Source organism: Dermacentor andersoni, chromosome 4, assembly GCF_023375885.2.
Source record: "Dermacentor andersoni chromosome 4, qqDerAnde1_hic_scaffold, whole genome shotgun sequence".
In the NCBI taxonomy this organism is placed as follows: Eukaryota; Metazoa; Arthropoda; class Arachnida; order Ixodida; family Ixodidae; genus Dermacentor; species Dermacentor andersoni.
The window spans coordinates 39,306,807-39,325,605 of NC_092817.1; the positions used below are offsets into that span (position 1 = coordinate 39,306,807).

Consider the following 18,799-nt stretch of genomic DNA (forward strand, 5'->3'; position numbering starts at 1 on the left):
GAGTCACAAACTCGTTCGCTATTTTCTTATTGTACATTGTAAGAAATAAAGTTGGGCAGATGTTTATTACAAACACACTAAAAATATTCTGTTGCAATTCTAATGCAATTCTATTAAAAGGCAACATGATTTGAATTGCGAAAGTGCGGCGATGTCAATCACGCTTCTGTTGATTCCGACATTTCCGATCGCGCCATGGAGGTTTGCGTCTGCGTCGAGCGGCATGATGGAATGGTGTGGCGCGAAGTACTGAAAAAGAGTTGACAGCGTATTTGTCGCCAGGGTTAGGACAAACCTCTAGTTACTCTAGCCACTCAGCAAACTGTGCAAGCCTGAGATGAGGTTGCTGGCCGGAGAACATGTACTCCGAATGCCTTAGTGATCGCATAGAGCGAGTGAAATTACAGTGTGCAAGTGTTTCGTGCTGTGCTACCTCTCGCAAATGTGACGAAGAAAACGTTTTTAAAGTAGGCTACCTCAGTCCAGACGTTTCCTACCGCGAATTTTTTCTGCAATATGCGTTGTCGAATACGCCGTGCATCCTTTCGCCGCAACACACTAGCGATTGGAAGAGTCGTCATGAATGGGTTGACAGCTCCGGCCGTCCGAAGCTTGAGTTCCTCAAGTCTTCGTTCGGTGAGTCACGCGATCACGAATTCTCTTGTTCTGTTAAACTAAGTGAGTCATGCTTGCTGTGTCCTCTAAAATGTCTGAAATAAAGGATACATCTTATTTCTCGTTTAAAAGGATCAGCCACCGTACCCGTTTCTGACTGCAGCGTCAAGCAGTACGACTCCCCATCATGTTCTGAGATGACGTTTTCAGAGTATGTTGACTACTGGCAAAAGCTCATTGACTCTGGGCACGACTATTGTGCGAACCCGTGTCTGTACCTCAAAGACTGGCATTTCACCAGGTAAGGAGCATTGTCTGCCGGAGCATTATTTGGAAAATAAATAGCACACGCGTGCGTCATAGATAGTATGTACCTACATCTATACTAATGTAGACGCATCTGCCAACTGCTAGCATGGTATTATACGGGGATAATCCAACACTTGAATGTGAAAAACGAGATATTCACCTCTGAGGCCAGTTCTCGAGTCTCTCTCCTAGCGTATGAAATGTCTCAGTTGCTATAGTGACTTACTCTTTTAAGATACATATAGTTTCTCATTATATTAGTGAAACTTTATGTTAAAATATAACCCACTCATTTTTTTTCTTGCTGGTTTAGTTTAGTTGCACATGTGGTATATAAGGTGCATTCTTAATCACCATGCAATTTCTTGTCGAATCTGCTGTGTGAAACTCTTGTAAGTATAGCACCTGTACGTCATACTTTCCTGTAGTTTGGAGGTCGTGCCATGTTTGCACCAGATGTACCATATCAAAGCTAGGACATAAACCGACTAACCTATTAAATCCTTTGATCAGATATAGGCACCATCCTTCAACCGGAAACTATGGCTTGTCTTTCAATTCTTTGTACTGCAGATGTACAGTGCATCATACTGGTGAAAGTGGAATAGGAAGATAGTAGGTTTTTATGATGCATGCTTACTCAGCCGTAACTTAGCCTGCCCTTTTTAAGCAATTTGGTGTGTTGTTGCATTGAATTGTGCTAGCAGACAAATACCTCATTACACTTTGATGACTTTTTGCATGGCATGCAAAGTATTTTTTTTTTCACTTAAGTTGTAATTCATCCTGTCATTCTTATTTCCAGGGATTTTCCCACCTATGGCCCTTATACTACACCAAAATATTTCAGTTCTGACTGGCTTAATGAGTATTGGGACTTACGGACCGATGTAAAGGATGACTTTCGCTTTGTGTACATGGGACCCAAAGGATCATGGTAAGTTGCTTGTTAGGGTGAAGATATTGTGTTTATTTTTTTTATGATCAGCATGCACCACATGAATATGTGGGGTGCAAGGAGAAAAAGAAACAATTGAATTTGCAGTAATTCAATGTCAAGACAATTTGATGACATAATGGACACAAATAATGTGACAGACAACACAGTATCTGTCAACTGTTTGTCTGTGTCTCAGTCTTGTAGATCTGTTTCAATTAAACCTCATGTACTGTGAAGTGTGAATGGTTATTATAGCTTTCCTAGAGCTGCACTTTAACTTGTTAGCTTGTTTATGATTTTCTGAGATCTAAAATATTAGTGTATATCTCTTGATTATGCTGAGCATGAGAAAATGGGTTCAATTCTCTACTGTGGCAGCCACATTTTGATTGCGGTGAACTGCAAGAACACTCATGGTGCATAAATTTAGATGCATTTAGCTGCCCAAGTAATAAAAAATTTCTCGCTCTCTCGTAATCGAGAGTAGATGTAAGCATGAAATGGCTACTGGCAAAGCAGATTGGTTGAAGCTGATACTAGCCGTAATCTTAAAACGGTTGCATGCATGTTCGCAACAGCGCACCCCACCGCACCACACCATGCCATACTGCGCACTGGTACATATGGATGCTGCCCAGCTAGAAGAAAGCTGGCTGAAGGTGGCATGACAGGCAGTGAAAGATGCTAGGGACACAGAGTGCACTGCCCAGCTAGAAGAAAAGCGTCTGAAGGAGGCGCCACGCAGTCTGATGCCATCTCTTGAGGAAACGCAAAACCTGCGCCGTGAAACTCGCTGACCGCTGGCATTCAAAAGAGCACAGGCAATCCTGTCTCAGCGCCAAAAGATGACAATGAAGTGTATGGTGCCCTGTATCTGCCTTTGAATGTCGCTATTAGAAATGACAAATAAAGCTTTAGCGTACTAGAAATTACAGCTTGAGTGATATTGTGAACAAACATTAGGAAGAACTTGGAAGCCATACTTTTTGTAACTTGTATGGGCAGTAACTAGCGTATGTAATGTGGTCCTGTACAAAGCGTTGGCGGCCAGAGACAGCTTTTTCTTAAGTTTTGGCTCTTTGCCCGGATGATCTCATTTTGTTCTCGCAACAATGGCCGGATGTTCTCGTTTGAGTGCCCAAATAAGGGCTCTAGCTTTTGGCTCAAGATCACTTGAAGGTCATTGACAACGGGAGCTAGAAGCATTTCATGTTTAAAATTAATTCACTGTGGCATCTCTCATAGCCCCTGTGTTTCTGTGGGTCATTAAATTTACCCCACGGATCAATCAATTCTATGATAAGTAGTCATCTTGGTTTGCAATACCATGAAGGTGCTAAACAAAGACTGATTACTTGCAAAAAAAAGAAGTCAATTTGCACACACTGATTAAAGTAGAGGGGTAATGTTTGTCACAAACTTTTAAACACTTTTGGCAGAGACACTTGTGCTTTACACACTCAGAGTAAACCATTGCGAATATGTTAATACAGTAGAACACCAGTGATGTTTTTTAGGGGACTACGAAAAAAGAATGCATGATCCAGGAAAACTTGGCATCCAATGACATATGCAGCAGCACTAGAGATAAGGCAAAAAAAAAAAAAACTATGCTCTTGCACATAATTAGAAAGGCAGCAGACTACAAAATAACCAGCTATATAAAGCCTGCTATCACTGCCTGGTGGTTCCATTGAACTTTAAACACTTTTTTTGGAGTGGTGGCAGCCGTGAATCACGGTAAATGAGATTTACGATTTCCATCTGGTGCTTCGGTCAACTGTTCAATAATAACAGCCTCTTATTGAGAACTTGCAGCCTTTCGTCATCTCATGCACAGCTGTGCGTATCGAAGTAACCGTGCAAGGCCACAACGGTACCCGCATACATGGGTGTGAAGTGACCGCTTGGGCCTTTTTCGACATCCTCTTTGATTTTGATGTTGTGAGTCATGCGGAGATTGGTGATGATGTCAGATAGGCTCAGCAGTTCTTATTTTCTGGTGCCATCAACACAGAATGCGTATTTATGATGGGTGGCATAAGCCATAGCATCCTATTCATGCCATATCCTCGAGCTCCTGCACCGCTTTGGCAGATTTGCTGGTGTTGTCAATGTTTCGGACATTCTCACTCTGTTTTTAGCAGTGGCCTTCAGCAGTTCAGCATACATACTACCAAAGGGCCCCATTGTATTGGTGGTGCGCCATTGCTTTCTGTATTGTGATAGCAATTATAAGGGCGCTCCAGGCAAACTTCTGATGTTGGTGTCACTGTTGCCGTGATGCCCCACATATATTTAAGTATATATATATGCTGTATGTTCATATATATATGTTCATATATATATTGCCAGTATGTATGGTATATATACAAGGTAGAGGCTGCACTATTCTACCACGAAAGTTGCTCAGACGAGCTCTTATGTTTTATACTGATAATTCTCAGACTTCCTTAGAATTGCAGTGTGCAAACAAAAGTCATAAAACATTCCATTCACAGTGCATGCCTTTTATTTTAGTCTCCTCAGACTTTTAAAAAGTGAAAAATGATTTTAGTGCTCACACTTGTGAAGTGATGTAATTTCGCTGGTGCTGCTCTTTGTGAACAGCGAAGTGGCACTTGTGCGAAGCTGATACAAGCCCTACACAGCATGTTAAAGATTTTAAGGGTGTCAAGAATTCTGGTACTCCCACGTATATCACATCTGCGCATACGCCATGCGCAGTGCCTATAGGGGTGCCACTGAAAGCCATGTAGCGGTGTCCGTTGGAACCTCAGTCGGGCCTTGTGCAGGAAATGCCTTCTTCCACTGCAGGCATGACTGAAATGTGTGCACGCGATTTGCTACTTGTGCACGTCACAGATAGTTACTTCTGCGGTGTCAGTGTGCGCAAGGAAAACGCACTGTAAATAGTGGACATGTACCCGACTTCACGGCTGTCTGGGACGACATTGTCTCCTTACGCACCAAGTGTTTACCGCAGATGAGCATTAACAAGCTTGCCTACAAAGCGGAGCTTATCGCCAGTATGCCGCTTTCATTATAACGACCCGGCCGCTAATGGACTTATTTGTTAGCCCGTGAACCAACATTCTTTATGCACACACTTGCTTTGTTTACATTACCGTGTATTTTTATAGTAGGTTGAGGGAGCACCATTGCACCTGTGAATGGTTTGTACAGGTGCGACCAAGTGAGAAGCCAGTGACGGCAAAGCTTGCAAACCAGCACGACCAGCTTGGGGAAACTAGCACATATACAACTCCGGCAATAATTAAGGGTTGATTGCTTTTATGCTTGCGTCTTACCACCGTCTGCACAGCATGGATTTCACATGTTCCATCATTAAACAAGTAGAGCGTTTCTATGATTTCACGGGAGCATGCAAGAGATATCAGAAGACGTCATAGCTGGAAATTTGCCCCCCTGGTCAGGCAAGAGTATATTGCTTTTATATTTTATGTTATTTTTTAGTGTCACCTCCATTATTACTAGTATCATTCTCGCACCCAAATGAAGAATTAAACTGCATGTTGTATCGCATGTTGTAGTGCTCCGAGTCTGAATAGCTAATGCAGCGCTTTTTAATTAGTTAAAATAGTATGTTGACACAATATTAGTAGTTTGAAAGCAAGTACAAAGCATGGCATTAAATATTTCTTGTAAACCGCGTGCTACATTGAAATCATTTTCAAAGCAGAGACAACTACAGTGAAGCAACATAAACATATATTGACCCATTTCATGCAAAAGAAGAAAAAGCGAACAAGCACTAGCTAGCACCACTAGCAAGAAAAAAAAAAGAAAGGAAACATGAAGGTTTCAGAATTGACCACAATGTATGAGACACCTGGGGTAAGGTGAATATGCATTAGTTGCAGACATCAGGGCTTCGAAGTTCAGGTGTTTCCCATTGCCACGAAGTGATATTAAGAGGCATTCAAAATGAGGTTGAATGCCCTGGCAAAGCCTTTAAAGCACACAGATGCCAGGTTGTACAGTCAACATGCAGATAGCTGAGATGAGCGTACACCGAACATTCAGCACTGCTGGTCGAATTTTAGTGCCATCGATAGGCAGAGCAACAGCAGATTCCATGCAACACATGGGTGATTGCGTGACGCTTTTATGAAGGCGCCGTCACCTGCTTTTTAACAGTTGGAGCCCTTTGTTCAAAGCATCTTTAAGCACAATGAGTACTTCACAGCTTTGCTCTGCATTCTCCGGCTTAGCTTTTCACATCTCTCTCTTTTTTTTTTCAAAGAGGGGCATCGCGTCTCATCAGTAACAGCCTAATGTTTATTGTATCTTCTGGACTGTAGATGAGGCGACCAAGTTTAAACAATCCGCCATGGTTGATTAGTGGCTATGGTGTTGGGCTGCTGAGCACGAGGTTGTGGGATCGAATCGCGGCCACAGCGGCTGTATCTTGATGGGGGCGAAATGCGAAAACACCCGTGTAGTTAGATTTAGGTGCACGTTAAAGAACCCCAGGCGGTCCGAATTTCCCGAGTCCCCCACTACGGCGTGCCTCCTAATCAAATTGTGGTTTTGGTGCATAAAACCCCATAATCTAATAATCTAATCCAAGTTTAAACGTGGGAGCATTCACTAAAGGTGCAGCGACATCAAGCAAAAAAAATAAAAACACAGTAATTGCTCTGAAACTGCAGTAAACAAAGTGCGATTGTGTATCTTCTCGGTCGTATGGCCGCAAACTATCGCCGCCATTGCTCTTGCTCGTCAAGCAGCACTGTAAACTAACTGTGTGCCTGGCGAGTTGAGGGTGGTAGATATCTCTCACAGCATCTTTGTAGCATTTTGCTACGAGGAAAAGACTGGGGAATGAGAGCCGACCCCGAAGGCGGGGTAACACAGCGTCTCAAAGCGTTAGCTGCCAGGAGGGCGAGAATGGTACAAAGTGACATGCTTCCACTCGTGATGCAAGGAAGAGAGTCATTAAATTCTAGCGGCCGAATGGAAGCTAGAGTGCACACATGTGATCTACCTCGTGCTATGTGAGACATGACATATATGTGCCAATTGTGTCAAAGAAGTTCAGTACAGTCGAGCGCCTTTGTATGTGTTAAAGCACCCTACTACACAGTAGTTGTTTCAAGATATCGCTGAAGGCTTACAGAAGTGTTAAATCACGATCCAGAATGCAAACATGACAGCAAGCGCATAGGTGCTAACGGGAACAGTGCTGCCCAAGCCCACCTACACTTTGCAGCCTTGGCAACAGATAGCATTATCAGTGCTTTGCACAGGGCGTATAGTCGCACCCATGTCTACCTAGAAAACTGTTCGAGGAGTTCAAGCGCAACGCTAAACATTGCTATTGTGGTCAGTTCTTCGCCCTTTGGGTGAAACAGACAAATTTATTTTGGGGGGTAAGAATCGGGCATGAAAATATAACCAGTGGTGAGACTAATACACGTGACCCTAGGGCTACTAAGCGGAGCCAGCATTTTAGAGTGTAACAGCGGGGAAAGCATTACAATATGGAAGTCTAGTGCACATGCAGTGATCATGACTTGCCCTGCATTCATGTTTCTTTGTGCATGTGAATTCTAATTTAAAGAAAGCCTAAGAAGAATTTTTGAAGTGACGCTTTCTTTGCCTCTTTCCAGGGGTTTGGCCTATGTCATCGTTTCTTTGCTGGATATATTTGTGTAGAGTGTGTGTATATGTGTGCATGTGTGTCTGTGTATACACACACACACACACACACACAATTTGGCCCACTGGGCATGTGCTACTGGATAAGTGCCAGTTCTTGGCAAATCCCCTAGAATGGATGTGCCACTGCAACATAAGGGTTATAGAACCAATGCCTTAAATGTTCTTAAATATGTGACCTGCTTCTCTGTGTATACCCCTCTCTCTCATCAACATTGTTCCTTCCAAAAGCATCATACTTACCTTCATCTTCGTGACACAGACAGCTACAGGTGATGAGGCTATGCTTGTGTCATCTGCTGCTGTGGCCACCTCGCTAATTCAAACAAACTTCATATTATTCAGATTACAACACTGCGTTGAATCTGCATTATTTTTTAAAATATTTTTGCTAGAGACAGGAAGAGCTCGTACTTCCAGGGATTAAGGTTGTAACAGTAGTGAACAGTCTGATCACAGTAGTTTCTAAATGTAAAAGCGGGTGACTGCCGTACTTCTTTGTGTGATGATCCTGACACAGAATCTGTAAATGATGATTCGTAAGTCCTGCTTAAGTCCTGTGTATCGCATACACAATATTGTGATACATACAATCTTGTACATTTCTAGCTCTCATGTAGCCAAACACGTCATTGGTGTGTCATAAATCTTCAGTCTTGAACTACATTTTTTAAGCTGCAATATTACATGGAGGCCAGGAAGCAATGACTTTAATCTTGAGCACCTTGTCATCGTGTTTAAAGGGTAATTATTGCGGCCATAGCTTGCTGGTACTGTTCCGATTAATTCTACCTTGACTTGCTTTACCAGTTTCTGCTGGTTTTGTCTAGGTTGTTACATTATTTAATTCTTTTTATGCCAGGACGCCACTGCACACGGACGTGTTCAAGTCATTCAGTTGGTCTGCCAACATATGTGGGAGAAAGCTTTGGTACCTATTCCCACCACGTGAAGGTCAAGTCAACAAGGGAAAAAAGAACAAGCTGCCATGCAATGTCAATACTCTGCTGGAGGAGAGCCTCAAGGATGCTGCTGAGGCGCCAAACCTTCCGAAACAGGGAAAAAATGTACCATACTTGAAAATCATTCAAAGCCCTGGAGAGATTATATTTGTCCCGAGTAATTGGTACCATCAAGTTCACAACCTGGTAAGGCACCCCTGCTTCCTTGACTAGAGCATTTATCGTGTGTAGGATGCAATTCATTACAGTTATTACATGCGCTACCCTTTGCAGCTTTTTTTGTGCTATCTAAACTTACAATATGCTTGTGAGTTCTTGACTTGGTTGTTACATTGTTGGACTGAGATGTGTTGGTTTCCTACGTCACAATTGCTCAATACATTTACTAGAATAATTAAAGTGCCACCATTCATTGCTTGCTTCCGACACCTTCACCTTTCATTGATGGCTGCAATCATGTCACAGAGAGTGCCATGTTGAATGTCCTTATGTGCTTTGTACTCACTGATCCATGGACAGGTCAGCCCAGTGCAGTGGTTTCAAGGTGTACTGTGACCCTCTGGAGCATGTTAAGGTGGGATAATGAGTGGGTGAAAGGGTGCTCTGTGTTCTGGGAAGCGACAACAGAGGAGCCGGCTTATATGAAGTTGAAGTTGAAGTTGAGGTTTATTTTCTTTCAAAGATGAAAGAGGGAACTGCGACAAAAGGCGGTAAAGCCTGACGAGGTCACAGTTCCCCAAAACAGCCAATACAGCAGTGAGCAACACAGAAATAAATATTAACATAGTATGATAGTGAAAAATACATTGCATCAAAACAACATTGCATCAAATACATTGCATCATAGTATGATAGTGAACAAACTACATTTCATGAAACGACAATATTACCGTGAAAAAATATTACTTTTAATACAAAGACAATGCACCATAAATCAAAGGCAGTGTATAAACATGGCATGAGGTCGATAAAGAAAACACACACATAAACAACTTGATACGAAAACAAGAGACTCTTCGCTAAGTGAAAAACTGACATCATATTGAGTCAGTGCTAATTAGTAACTTTTTTATGTCTTTTTTAAATTTGTTCTTAGAGAGATCAAACATGACGCTTAAAGATGGGTTATTGAGAACAACTGTAATTTGGTAATCGAGCTTTTGTTTGCCGTAATTTGTCCTCGTTTTAGGGACCAAGTTTCTGTGTTGCCGAAGGGGATATTTAGAAGGAGGGCGGTTTGGAGCAATGGAATACAAACGATTACGATGGATGTACTGTAACAGGCGATATGTGTAAACATGGTTTGCTTTAAGTAAATTATGCTTATGATAGAGTGGTAATGTTGGTAGGTTTTCGGGCCTACCATGGTAACCCTCAATAGCCCGCAATGCCTTCTTTTGTAAAAGCAATAACTTCTGTAAGTTACTTATTGTTGTAGTGCCCCAGACCAGTGCACAATAGGACAATTTGGAAAAAAATAGTGCATAGTATATGGACACCTTTAGGGAAACTGGCAAGAGATCGCTGATCCGGTAAAGACAACCTACAGTTTTACTAAGGTCCGTAATAAGTTTTGAAATATGTGTGTTCCATGATAAGTGCTCATTAAACCAGACACCAAGAAATTTCTGAGTTGTTACCTGTTGCAGTTTTGTGTTGGCGTATATTAGGTTAAGTGTGTAATGAACTGAGGCATTAATGGGTCTGAAAATTATGTACCTCGTTTTTGACAAGTTTAAACTGAACTTATTCGCCTGCATCCAAGCGTATAATTTTACCAAATAAGCGTTCACGATAGTTTCTAATTCCGGCAGAGTGCGTGATGTGAAAAAAATATTTGTATCGTCAGCGTACATAACCAAATCTGTGGAATCAGGTATGTTACAGATGTCATTTATATACAATAAGAACAAAAGTGGACCTAATATAGACCCCTGCGGAACCCCTTGGGTAATGCGCAAACGGTCCGAAACAAAATTATTCCATTTAACGTATTGTATTCTGTTATTTAAGTAACTTTTCAGCAAGTTTAGAGCTATTCCGCGTATACCGTAACTGTTCAGCTTACTCAAAAGAATTTCATGCTGTACGCAGTCAAAAGCTTTCCGGAGGTCTAAGAACAGACCGAGAGTGTATGCTCTGGATTCAATGTTGTCAATGATTTTTTCTTTAACGGCGAGTAGTGCTTGCTCAGAAGATTTATTTTTCAAAAAACCATACTGAGAAGGGTTAATAATGTTATGTAGGCTAAAGAACTTTTCTAATCTACTATTAATAGCTCCTTCAAATACCTTCGATAACACTGATAACACGGAGATGGGACGATAGTTTGTGATTTCATTTCTATTTCCTCCTTTATATATAGGACAAACACGAGCAATCTTCAATTCATCTGGGAACGTACCACTTGTAAACATCAAATTTATAATATACGCTAGAACCTCGCATATTAATGCAGACACATACTTCAACGGTATTGCTTTGATGTCGTCATGGCCTGCTGAGACATTGTTTTTTATTTTCCCAATCATGTTGAATACAATAAAGTGCAGTGTAGAGAAAAGAATGGCACCTTTTCTACTACACTGTAATGGTTTCACTTAAGCTGTAAATCCAGATGTCAGATTTGTCTGCTTTAGATGCTCTGGCAGCTGCGCTTTACAGAAAAAACGATATCTGGTTTTGGTGCAGAATTATGGATTTGTAAACTTTGGGCTTTAATATTTCTTTATCTTAGCAATTCTCAGCAAATTTTGTAAAAAAACTGTCTTATATTAAAATTTCACTTCCTATGGTTGCTAGAATCTAGCTTTATCTCTCAAATGCAATAAATTTCATTCAAATCGGTCCAGTGGTTGTCTCATAGAAACATTTCTGCATTTTGAATGTATTTAAAAATGGAAATCACAGTTTGCCCTGAGCTAAAGCTTCGTTTGAGGCCCACACCTCGTCAGAATCGAAAAAGAGAGTGGCTTTTGCATGACTATACTTGGAACGTATAAACATTGATCCCTGCAGAAAAAAAGTGGAAAATGTTGGAATTTTTAGGTTGCCATCATTGCACTGTCACTTGTTAAGTTGAGCCAATGTGCAGCAGTGAGGGAACTTGAAAATGCTACAGAAATTGCATTTCACTGCTCGTATAAAAGCTGCAGGCAGCATTTATGAGTGCTTTCTGCTCCTGATGCTTAGGTGGGTTCATGAGGAATGTTCATCCATAGTGGTGTTCATGGTTGTCTGAATGCATTTACAGAGAAGTACTGGGAATGTCCAGAGCAACTGTCAACACTGTATAAAGGGGATGATAGGATTACAGTAGATTGAGATGTTCAGAAAATCGCAACTGCAGTGCTTTACATACCGAGTGTAAGGCAGAGGTTACATATGCGTAATGCAGAGGCTGTGAGTTTGGCTCCCCCCCGGCAGCAAGCTGTTTTATCATGTGCTTTCATTTCCCTTTATCTTATCATTTCAACACTTCAATTAAAGACTACAAATGCCTTCACCTGGGCTTTTCTTGGGTTCATTATCTGTTGGCTTCGTATGGTTGCAACTAACAAAAATCGGGCCCCTTGGTTCCCCCTTCTTGTTCATGGCACAGCGAGGGTTTCGACACCAGCACCTTTGATACCTTCATGTAGTATACGAGGGTTTGTTGGTCAGCTGCGTGCACCTAAAGTTCATGTACTAGGTGACGCCATCGATCAGAAGGATGTTCCACATCTGCCACTGCATGGCCATAAGTGGCACTGGCTAACATTCCCCATCGTTAGATCTTGTGCACATACATAAATGCCTAAGGATGTGGACATAGGAACAGCCTTTGCCGTAGCACAACTGGTCATGCAATGCAAGCGTAACGCAGAGGTTGTGGATTCGGCTCCCACTGGTGGCAAGTTGTTTTCTGATCCACTTTTATTTGCCATTAGCTGGTCATTTCAGCACATACATTAAAAACTACAAGTAACCTCATCTATGCTTCTCTTGGCTTCATTATTTGCTGTCTTCCAATGATTGTGACAGATATAAATTGGCCCCCTCAGTTCCCCTTCTTTTAGTTCATGACATACAATATGTTGTCATGACTTGGCTTTGCCTTTTGATGACTGGCTTACTGCACTGCTTCAGTGTCTACGTATACCATTCTGCTGCTAAGCATGAGATGCGATTTTGATTCTCAGTTGCTGCAGCCACATTTCAATGGGGATCAAATGTATAAATGCTTGTGTACTTTCTATTTGTGCACATTACGTAACTCCAGCTGGTTAAAATTAAACTGCAACCCTTCCTTGTGGCATTTGCCATGAAATCCGGCAATCTGACTGGTAACGTGAGCACATTTTTCTTATTTCATCAAGGCCTGCTTAACAATAATGAACCATTGTCCATGTGAGCATTGCAGACTTCTTTAGCTCAAAATAATAAGCAGATATATAACAAGGTTTTTGATGTTCAGATATTGGTGTGTCTACAGTTGCAAAAATTCTGAATGGTACCAATGTTCCTTCAGTTTCTGTTGACAAGGAATAGAGGCAACATGAGCCAGGCGGTTAGAGTCATCTACGTCTGGAAATATGTGGAGATGTTGTATATTTTGATTATATGCTGGATATATACACAGGAACAAGAGCACAGGCTTGAAGGCAGAAGTGGTAGCCATAACTTTTGATGTGGAGCTGGATTCCTGATTGGCCTTGTTGGGTGGGCAGGGAATGCATTTGTACGCAGTGTATGACTAAAGATCCCTGGCTAGAGCACCAGTTGACTAAATGAAACCGTGCAGCAGTAAATTCTTTAGAATAGCTCAACTTCTGCCATCTGCCCACCTTTACCATCTTCTGTCCAAAGAGCACCAGCAGCACGCTGTCTAGAGTGTCTATAGGGATGCTGCAACTGCAAGTACCGTCTCCCCATCCCTGTTGTGAGCACATGCCACTGTGTTGACCATTATTTTCTCTACTCTGCACTTCTCTGTGTTCAACAAAAAACAAGCCTGGCCCTTCATAGTCGCTTCTCTCTGAATGTACAATGCACTTTTCGCATCCCTGTTAAGGCAACAGTGTGTACCTTGCCGTCACTTATAGGTGTAATCACTTGTAGGTGTAGTCACATAAGAGTGGATGCCCGAGCTTTATGTCATAGTCGACTGATATATGCCTTCCTAGCTTGAATGCCATTAGTGTGATGTTTCTTTTGGGGGGCAATGTACGATACTGTCAGAAATGTAGTTTGGATGAGCTCCTCTTTTTTAATCTTTTCAGGATGACACAATCTCAATCAACCATAACTTTCTTAATGCTTGCAATGTTAAGACTGTAATGATCAATCTGATGGCTGCATTAATTGACGTTCAAGAGGAAATAGCGGCTTTTCAAGACACTGATGGATTTCAGGAGCATTGTCAGGTAAGGCATGATCTCATAGCATTCGAACCCTGATTTTATGGTTACCAAATTTTTCCACACCTTTTGGAATTTCTTGCTGATATTTGCGAGGCTCAACACACAGAAGAACGGTGCAAATTTCGTTGTCTGAAACACATATAAATTCAAGACCGTCATGCAACTAGCACGAATATGAGGTATCATATTTTGCCGTACTGCTCGTACTGCTCTTAACTTGACCATCCTACATTGGCCTTTGTGAGCCCTGCAAACAAGCAAAGCTAGTCCATTTCCTAGAAGCAATTCTGTGCATCGCATAGACACATTGCTAAACCCACTGCTGCTATTCAGTCATTTTTCAAACCATACCTGGGAGCTCTGCAACAACCCTTTTTATTGCCTGCCATGTCCGCTGGGAAGAAAACTGCATAGCTCATGCTGCCACACGGCAGACATTGAAGGGAGGTCACGCATGCCAGGGTCTCTGAGCTTGGCCTCTGAAATTGGGAGTGCTTGCACTACATCTCAAAAGCCAAGTCACACACAAGCCTTTCCTACTGTCTCCCTGATGAAGATGCACACTATGCATTTTACCCGGCTGGTATGGAAAGAAATGAAAAAAAAAAAAAAAAAACATGACATGCAGCTCTATCTTGTTTACCAAGTGCTGTCTAAAAATTTCAGAGGACTGAATTTGACTGAAAGTAGCGATTTCACTTGTGAAAAATATGCTTCCCATCATAGGATAGCTCTGCAGGGTGAACAAAATCATTTTTTCTTTTAATTTGCATTGATAGCCGATAGATTTATTTATTGCAACCACCAAAGTTTCGATAAGATGAGGTGAGTAGACTAGGTCATCAAATGCGGTAAGATGCCTTAATACAAAAGCAACATTTGTCCCACATGATTGCTCTTTTACTGACATCTATGTGAGCAGCTCACTTGTGATGACTTGGCAGTGGTCCTTGATTTATGTTTTGTAATTTACATTCCCAGTAATTTATAATGAACCCATGTGATTCTTCTGCATGGACAGTGGCCAGATGTTCCTGTCTTTATACCCTCCAATGTTGCTGGCCTAGCAACTTTTTCTTCGTTTCATTACATTGCCATCACATTTATGACTAATTTTACTTTAGGTGAGAAAGGCCAAACTGAGCACTCACATGTTTTCACGCTGACTAGTGGTGCCATTTAGACCACATTGTTGACCAATACAGTAGTTGTTCAGTGTCATGGAGCACTGCACGCCTTACCGCCCATTCTTCTTATTTTGAAGTCTAAAAGTGCCCCCTTATTAGGATAAAGGGAACTGAAAACTTCTGTTCCAAGAATGTTATCTTTCTTGTGATGGTATGTTGAGTTTACAGGCTCTGGTAGCTAGTACAACTCCTGCGCTCCAGTGTGCTTTGTTGTTTTATTATCATGGCCGCGAGGCAGTTCAGGTGCCCACTAGAACGTGAGACAGTTTTGATGCCTGCGGCCCTTCATTTACTTCCCGCTTTCTTGTTCTTCTAAATACAGTAAACCACTACTATTCGTAGAGCTTTGTCAGACTCCGTACTATAGTTGTAAGAACCCTAAATGCGGCATTGAGTAAAATATGTATTCTGCTTAAATATCCACATTGTAGAAGAGGAAGCAGTTCCATCTCGTTCTCTGCATCTTGTTCTTTAGAATGGCAGTCGGACAGATTGCGTAGTTTCTTCTTTATCCTCTCCAGAAGTATGTTTTGTTGGAACTGTAGGTAATACTGTTAATATATATACACCCCTTTGTGAAAAAGTAAAGACCAGCTAGCTCCTGCCTAGTGTGGCTGGCTGGCCTTTACTTCTTTATGTTAGGCTGCTATGCATGTTGTTCAGACTCTTAGACTGTTTTTGCATATCTGAAACAATGTGATTATGGTCTAATGACCTTAAAACATGTTTTGACTATGAAGTGGCAAGTGATGAAGAGGAAACTATGGCTTGGCCAGTTCTATATATGTATTGTGAGTGCTACTATGATGAATTTTACAATGAATTTGCCTATTTAGAGAAGTAACCTACGTGTTTCCAATGAAAACATTTACATATTTGCTTCATCATAATCTTGTGTTGGCAACAAGCATCCTTTGTAGAGCAGTGTGCATGATTTCTGCTCCAATGATCCACTGTAGGCTTGAGCACACTACAGGCCTGTCTGGTTCACTCTTGGCCTACTGTACTGCTTGTACAAGTTCGCAGTGCATTCTTGTACATAAGCTCATGATGGTGGCATAAAAGCATGATGGACGGTGGCGTGGTGCTACTATGTGGCAGGGAACCGCTGCACCTGCTGGAAATGGGGCGCAGTTGGTGTGCACAGTGTCTTGCAGACAATATTCAGCGAGGCGATGTCTGTCGATATAACAGGCGTTTTGCGGAGAACGTGTGAAAGCTTCTTAACCCTTTAATTGTGGAGTTCTTTTTACGACTGCTCCCAGCTTCTGCCAGGTTTTCTATTTTGCATATTGGTTCAGCAGATGTTACGTGCTACATACAAGTTGATTCTTTGTCACCCTTTCTCCAAATTCAACATTCATAAACAGTTAATAAATTCCTTCGTCTGTCAGTGTGCAGACTGACCTGCTGTACTGCCTTGCCATGGGTGCCCTGCCAACCCTCAGCCCCTGCCGTTTTTTTCTTCTTCTTTTTTTCTTTTTTTTTGCGAGGTTGTTTAGTGGACATATAATGCTACATAGCAGCTGGTTCTTCTTGTTGCTTTCTCCAAATCAGAATTCATCGACAGTTCATAAATTTGGTCGTCTGTCAATACGTGGGCAAGCCTATTGTGCTACTTATTCTACACATGTGAACATGTACCGCATTACAGTAAGGAACCTGAATCTGAACTTGCCACACCAGCTCGTCATGGCTGCTTTGCCGTGATAGAGTGACTGAACATTGAGACATATGTTCCACCTCCACTGCTTTGAGAGAGGCAGGGAGTGCACAGAAGACACAGAATGAGTATGCGTAATAAGGAGAAGCAGGGGTTCTGTGGGTCGCCAAGTTAGCTCGGGTGGGGCAGTGTAAGGGCAACGTAACTCTCCAGCCATGTTTCTACACAGCTGTAGTAGCCTACAGCATTTTGAACTTTGTGATGGGCACTACACTGTGACTTGCTTTCCAGCTCTGCTTTGCCTTCATTATTCATGCTGTCAGGCAAGTTACCATACATGGCATAATGCCAATGTCATGGCAATATTTTTTGAGGATACACTGAAACACAGACTGTAAGCTTAAGCTGCACTGGAAGAGTGGCACACATCTAGCCATTGAAGGATTTGATCAAGCAGATGATGTGACCTCCATTTCAGTGCTCAATTCAAAAGCATTGGTAATGTGCTGCACAAGCACCCTCAGCACTGTGTATGCAATACCTGAATTTCTTTAGGCACCGCTACAGTGAGCCATACATGAATCAATCTAACCTTAAATGCCTTGTACTCGTGGTTATGTCGGATCACTTGTAGAGCTTTGTTTATGCTGAACAAAAGTATTAATCTTGAGTCCTTGCATGATTTATACTGTAGTATAGCGTATGCCACCCCAAAGGAAAAATGATTTGAAGTTTGCCAGGCAGACAAAGAGAAGGCTCATGTTTTGCTATTTGTGATTAATTTCCAACACATGTCAGCAGAACCTTTAGAAGATGTTTACGTAGAATATTGCTGTGACTACCTCTGAGTGGCTGCTGTAATCTGATGGCACTACCCTCTTGTTGGCATTTCTGTGAAGATTCTGCTTTCTATAGCAAAGCGGCCCATAAAGTAAAAGATATAGATGGTCCTGTGGCATTTCAAGATGAAGGTAGCTGAGTGTGTTTCGATTTCTTCATACTTTGCTTTTACAGACCTGTAAACAAGTTGCATTTTTACTTGCAGGCTATGCTGAGAGCTCACTTTGGCATGAATGTGGCAGACTTTTGCGCGATGCTAGAAGCAATCTTGAGACGGAGAATGGAAATGTTTAAAATGCCTCCAGCACAACGAGGAGTTGCTTACCTGACCAAGGAAGCACTCACATATGACGTGACGGCTGCCTTGTTCTGCCACAAGGAAATACTGGAGTGGCCTGCTCCCATATTGGAAACAGCACATATCAATAAAGAACTTATGTGTCACCTTAGGAAGGACCTAGAAGAGCTGGCTGAGCTAGACAAAAACTTAGAACATTCGCTGGACATTGTGCAACCGGCCCTGGTGATGTAGAGCCAAGAATTCTCAGAGCTGCAATAGGTCTGAGCAGATGCAATGTAGCATGTAAATATACTATATTTGTATTACTACCCAGTGAGAGCCCTTGTCTTCTGCAAAGAAGGTTTGACAAGAGCCATGTTTTACCAAGTACTATTCACATTATGTGTAAATGTGCTTATATATTTAATGTAGTTCTAGCAGACTTTTAATTGTGTAATTGGGAAGGAAATGTGTGACTAGTCCTCCACAATATGAGTTTTATGAGAATAAAGCTGTTCTTTTCGTGCACTTTTGCTCTCACTAGCAAAGTGGGTGAGAACAACAGTGTATTGCAAATCATTTTTTTGATGCAGCTTTCTTTCTAACTTAAGCTGGTGCTTCAAAGTGTATGAATGCCATATGTTTTACATTTGCTAATGATAGCAGAGTGGTGTCATGTTGAATGTATTTGCCTTGCTGTTCCTATGCCACACAAGGACCAGCGAGTGGTGAGCAAAAAGAGGCATTTTTTGACATGGGCATCTGAGCTCTTCCACGGTAGATTGGAAGACATCAGCACTCAGGTGGTCTCCCTCTCAGTGACTGACTGAGCACAGTGATGCCTAGTTTTGGTTATATGCTGCGAACGGGCCTGTTCCTCATGACATGGCCTGGTCACCTGTCAGATGAGTAGTCA

At 41.9% G+C, this 18,799-nt stretch overlaps 1 protein-coding gene across 1 annotated transcript; it reads left to right on the forward strand.

The window, feature by feature from the left end:
• The first annotated feature begins 17 nt into the window (after window positions 1–17).
• Window positions 18–18,459, forward strand: LOC140217325 (2-oxoglutarate and iron-dependent oxygenase JMJD4-like). The gene is made up of 6 exons (XM_072287796.1): window positions 18–636; window positions 748–916; window positions 1,730–1,861; window positions 8,412–8,697; window positions 13,773–13,916; window positions 17,809–18,459. Exons 1-6 carry the CDS (start codon window positions 360–362, stop codon window positions 18,133–18,135), a joined length of 1,335 nt encoding a protein of 444 aa, XP_072143897.1. The 5' UTR covers window positions 18–359; the 3' UTR covers window positions 18,136–18,459.
• Window positions 18,460–18,799: the final 340 nt, after the last annotated feature.

Coding starts and splice junctions, on each gene's coding strand:
- LOC140217325 (XM_072287796.1), top strand. CDS start 360: ATGTACTCCGAATGCCTTAGTGATCGCATAGAGCGAGTGAAATTACAG. Junction 637..747: donor GTTCCTCAAGTCTTCGTTCG/GTGAGTCACGCG, acceptor CTCGTTTAAAAG/GATCAGCCACCGTACCCGTT. Junction 8,698..13,772: donor ACCATCAAGTTCACAACCTG/GTAAGGCACCCC, acceptor TAATCTTTTCAG/GATGACACAATCTCAATCAA.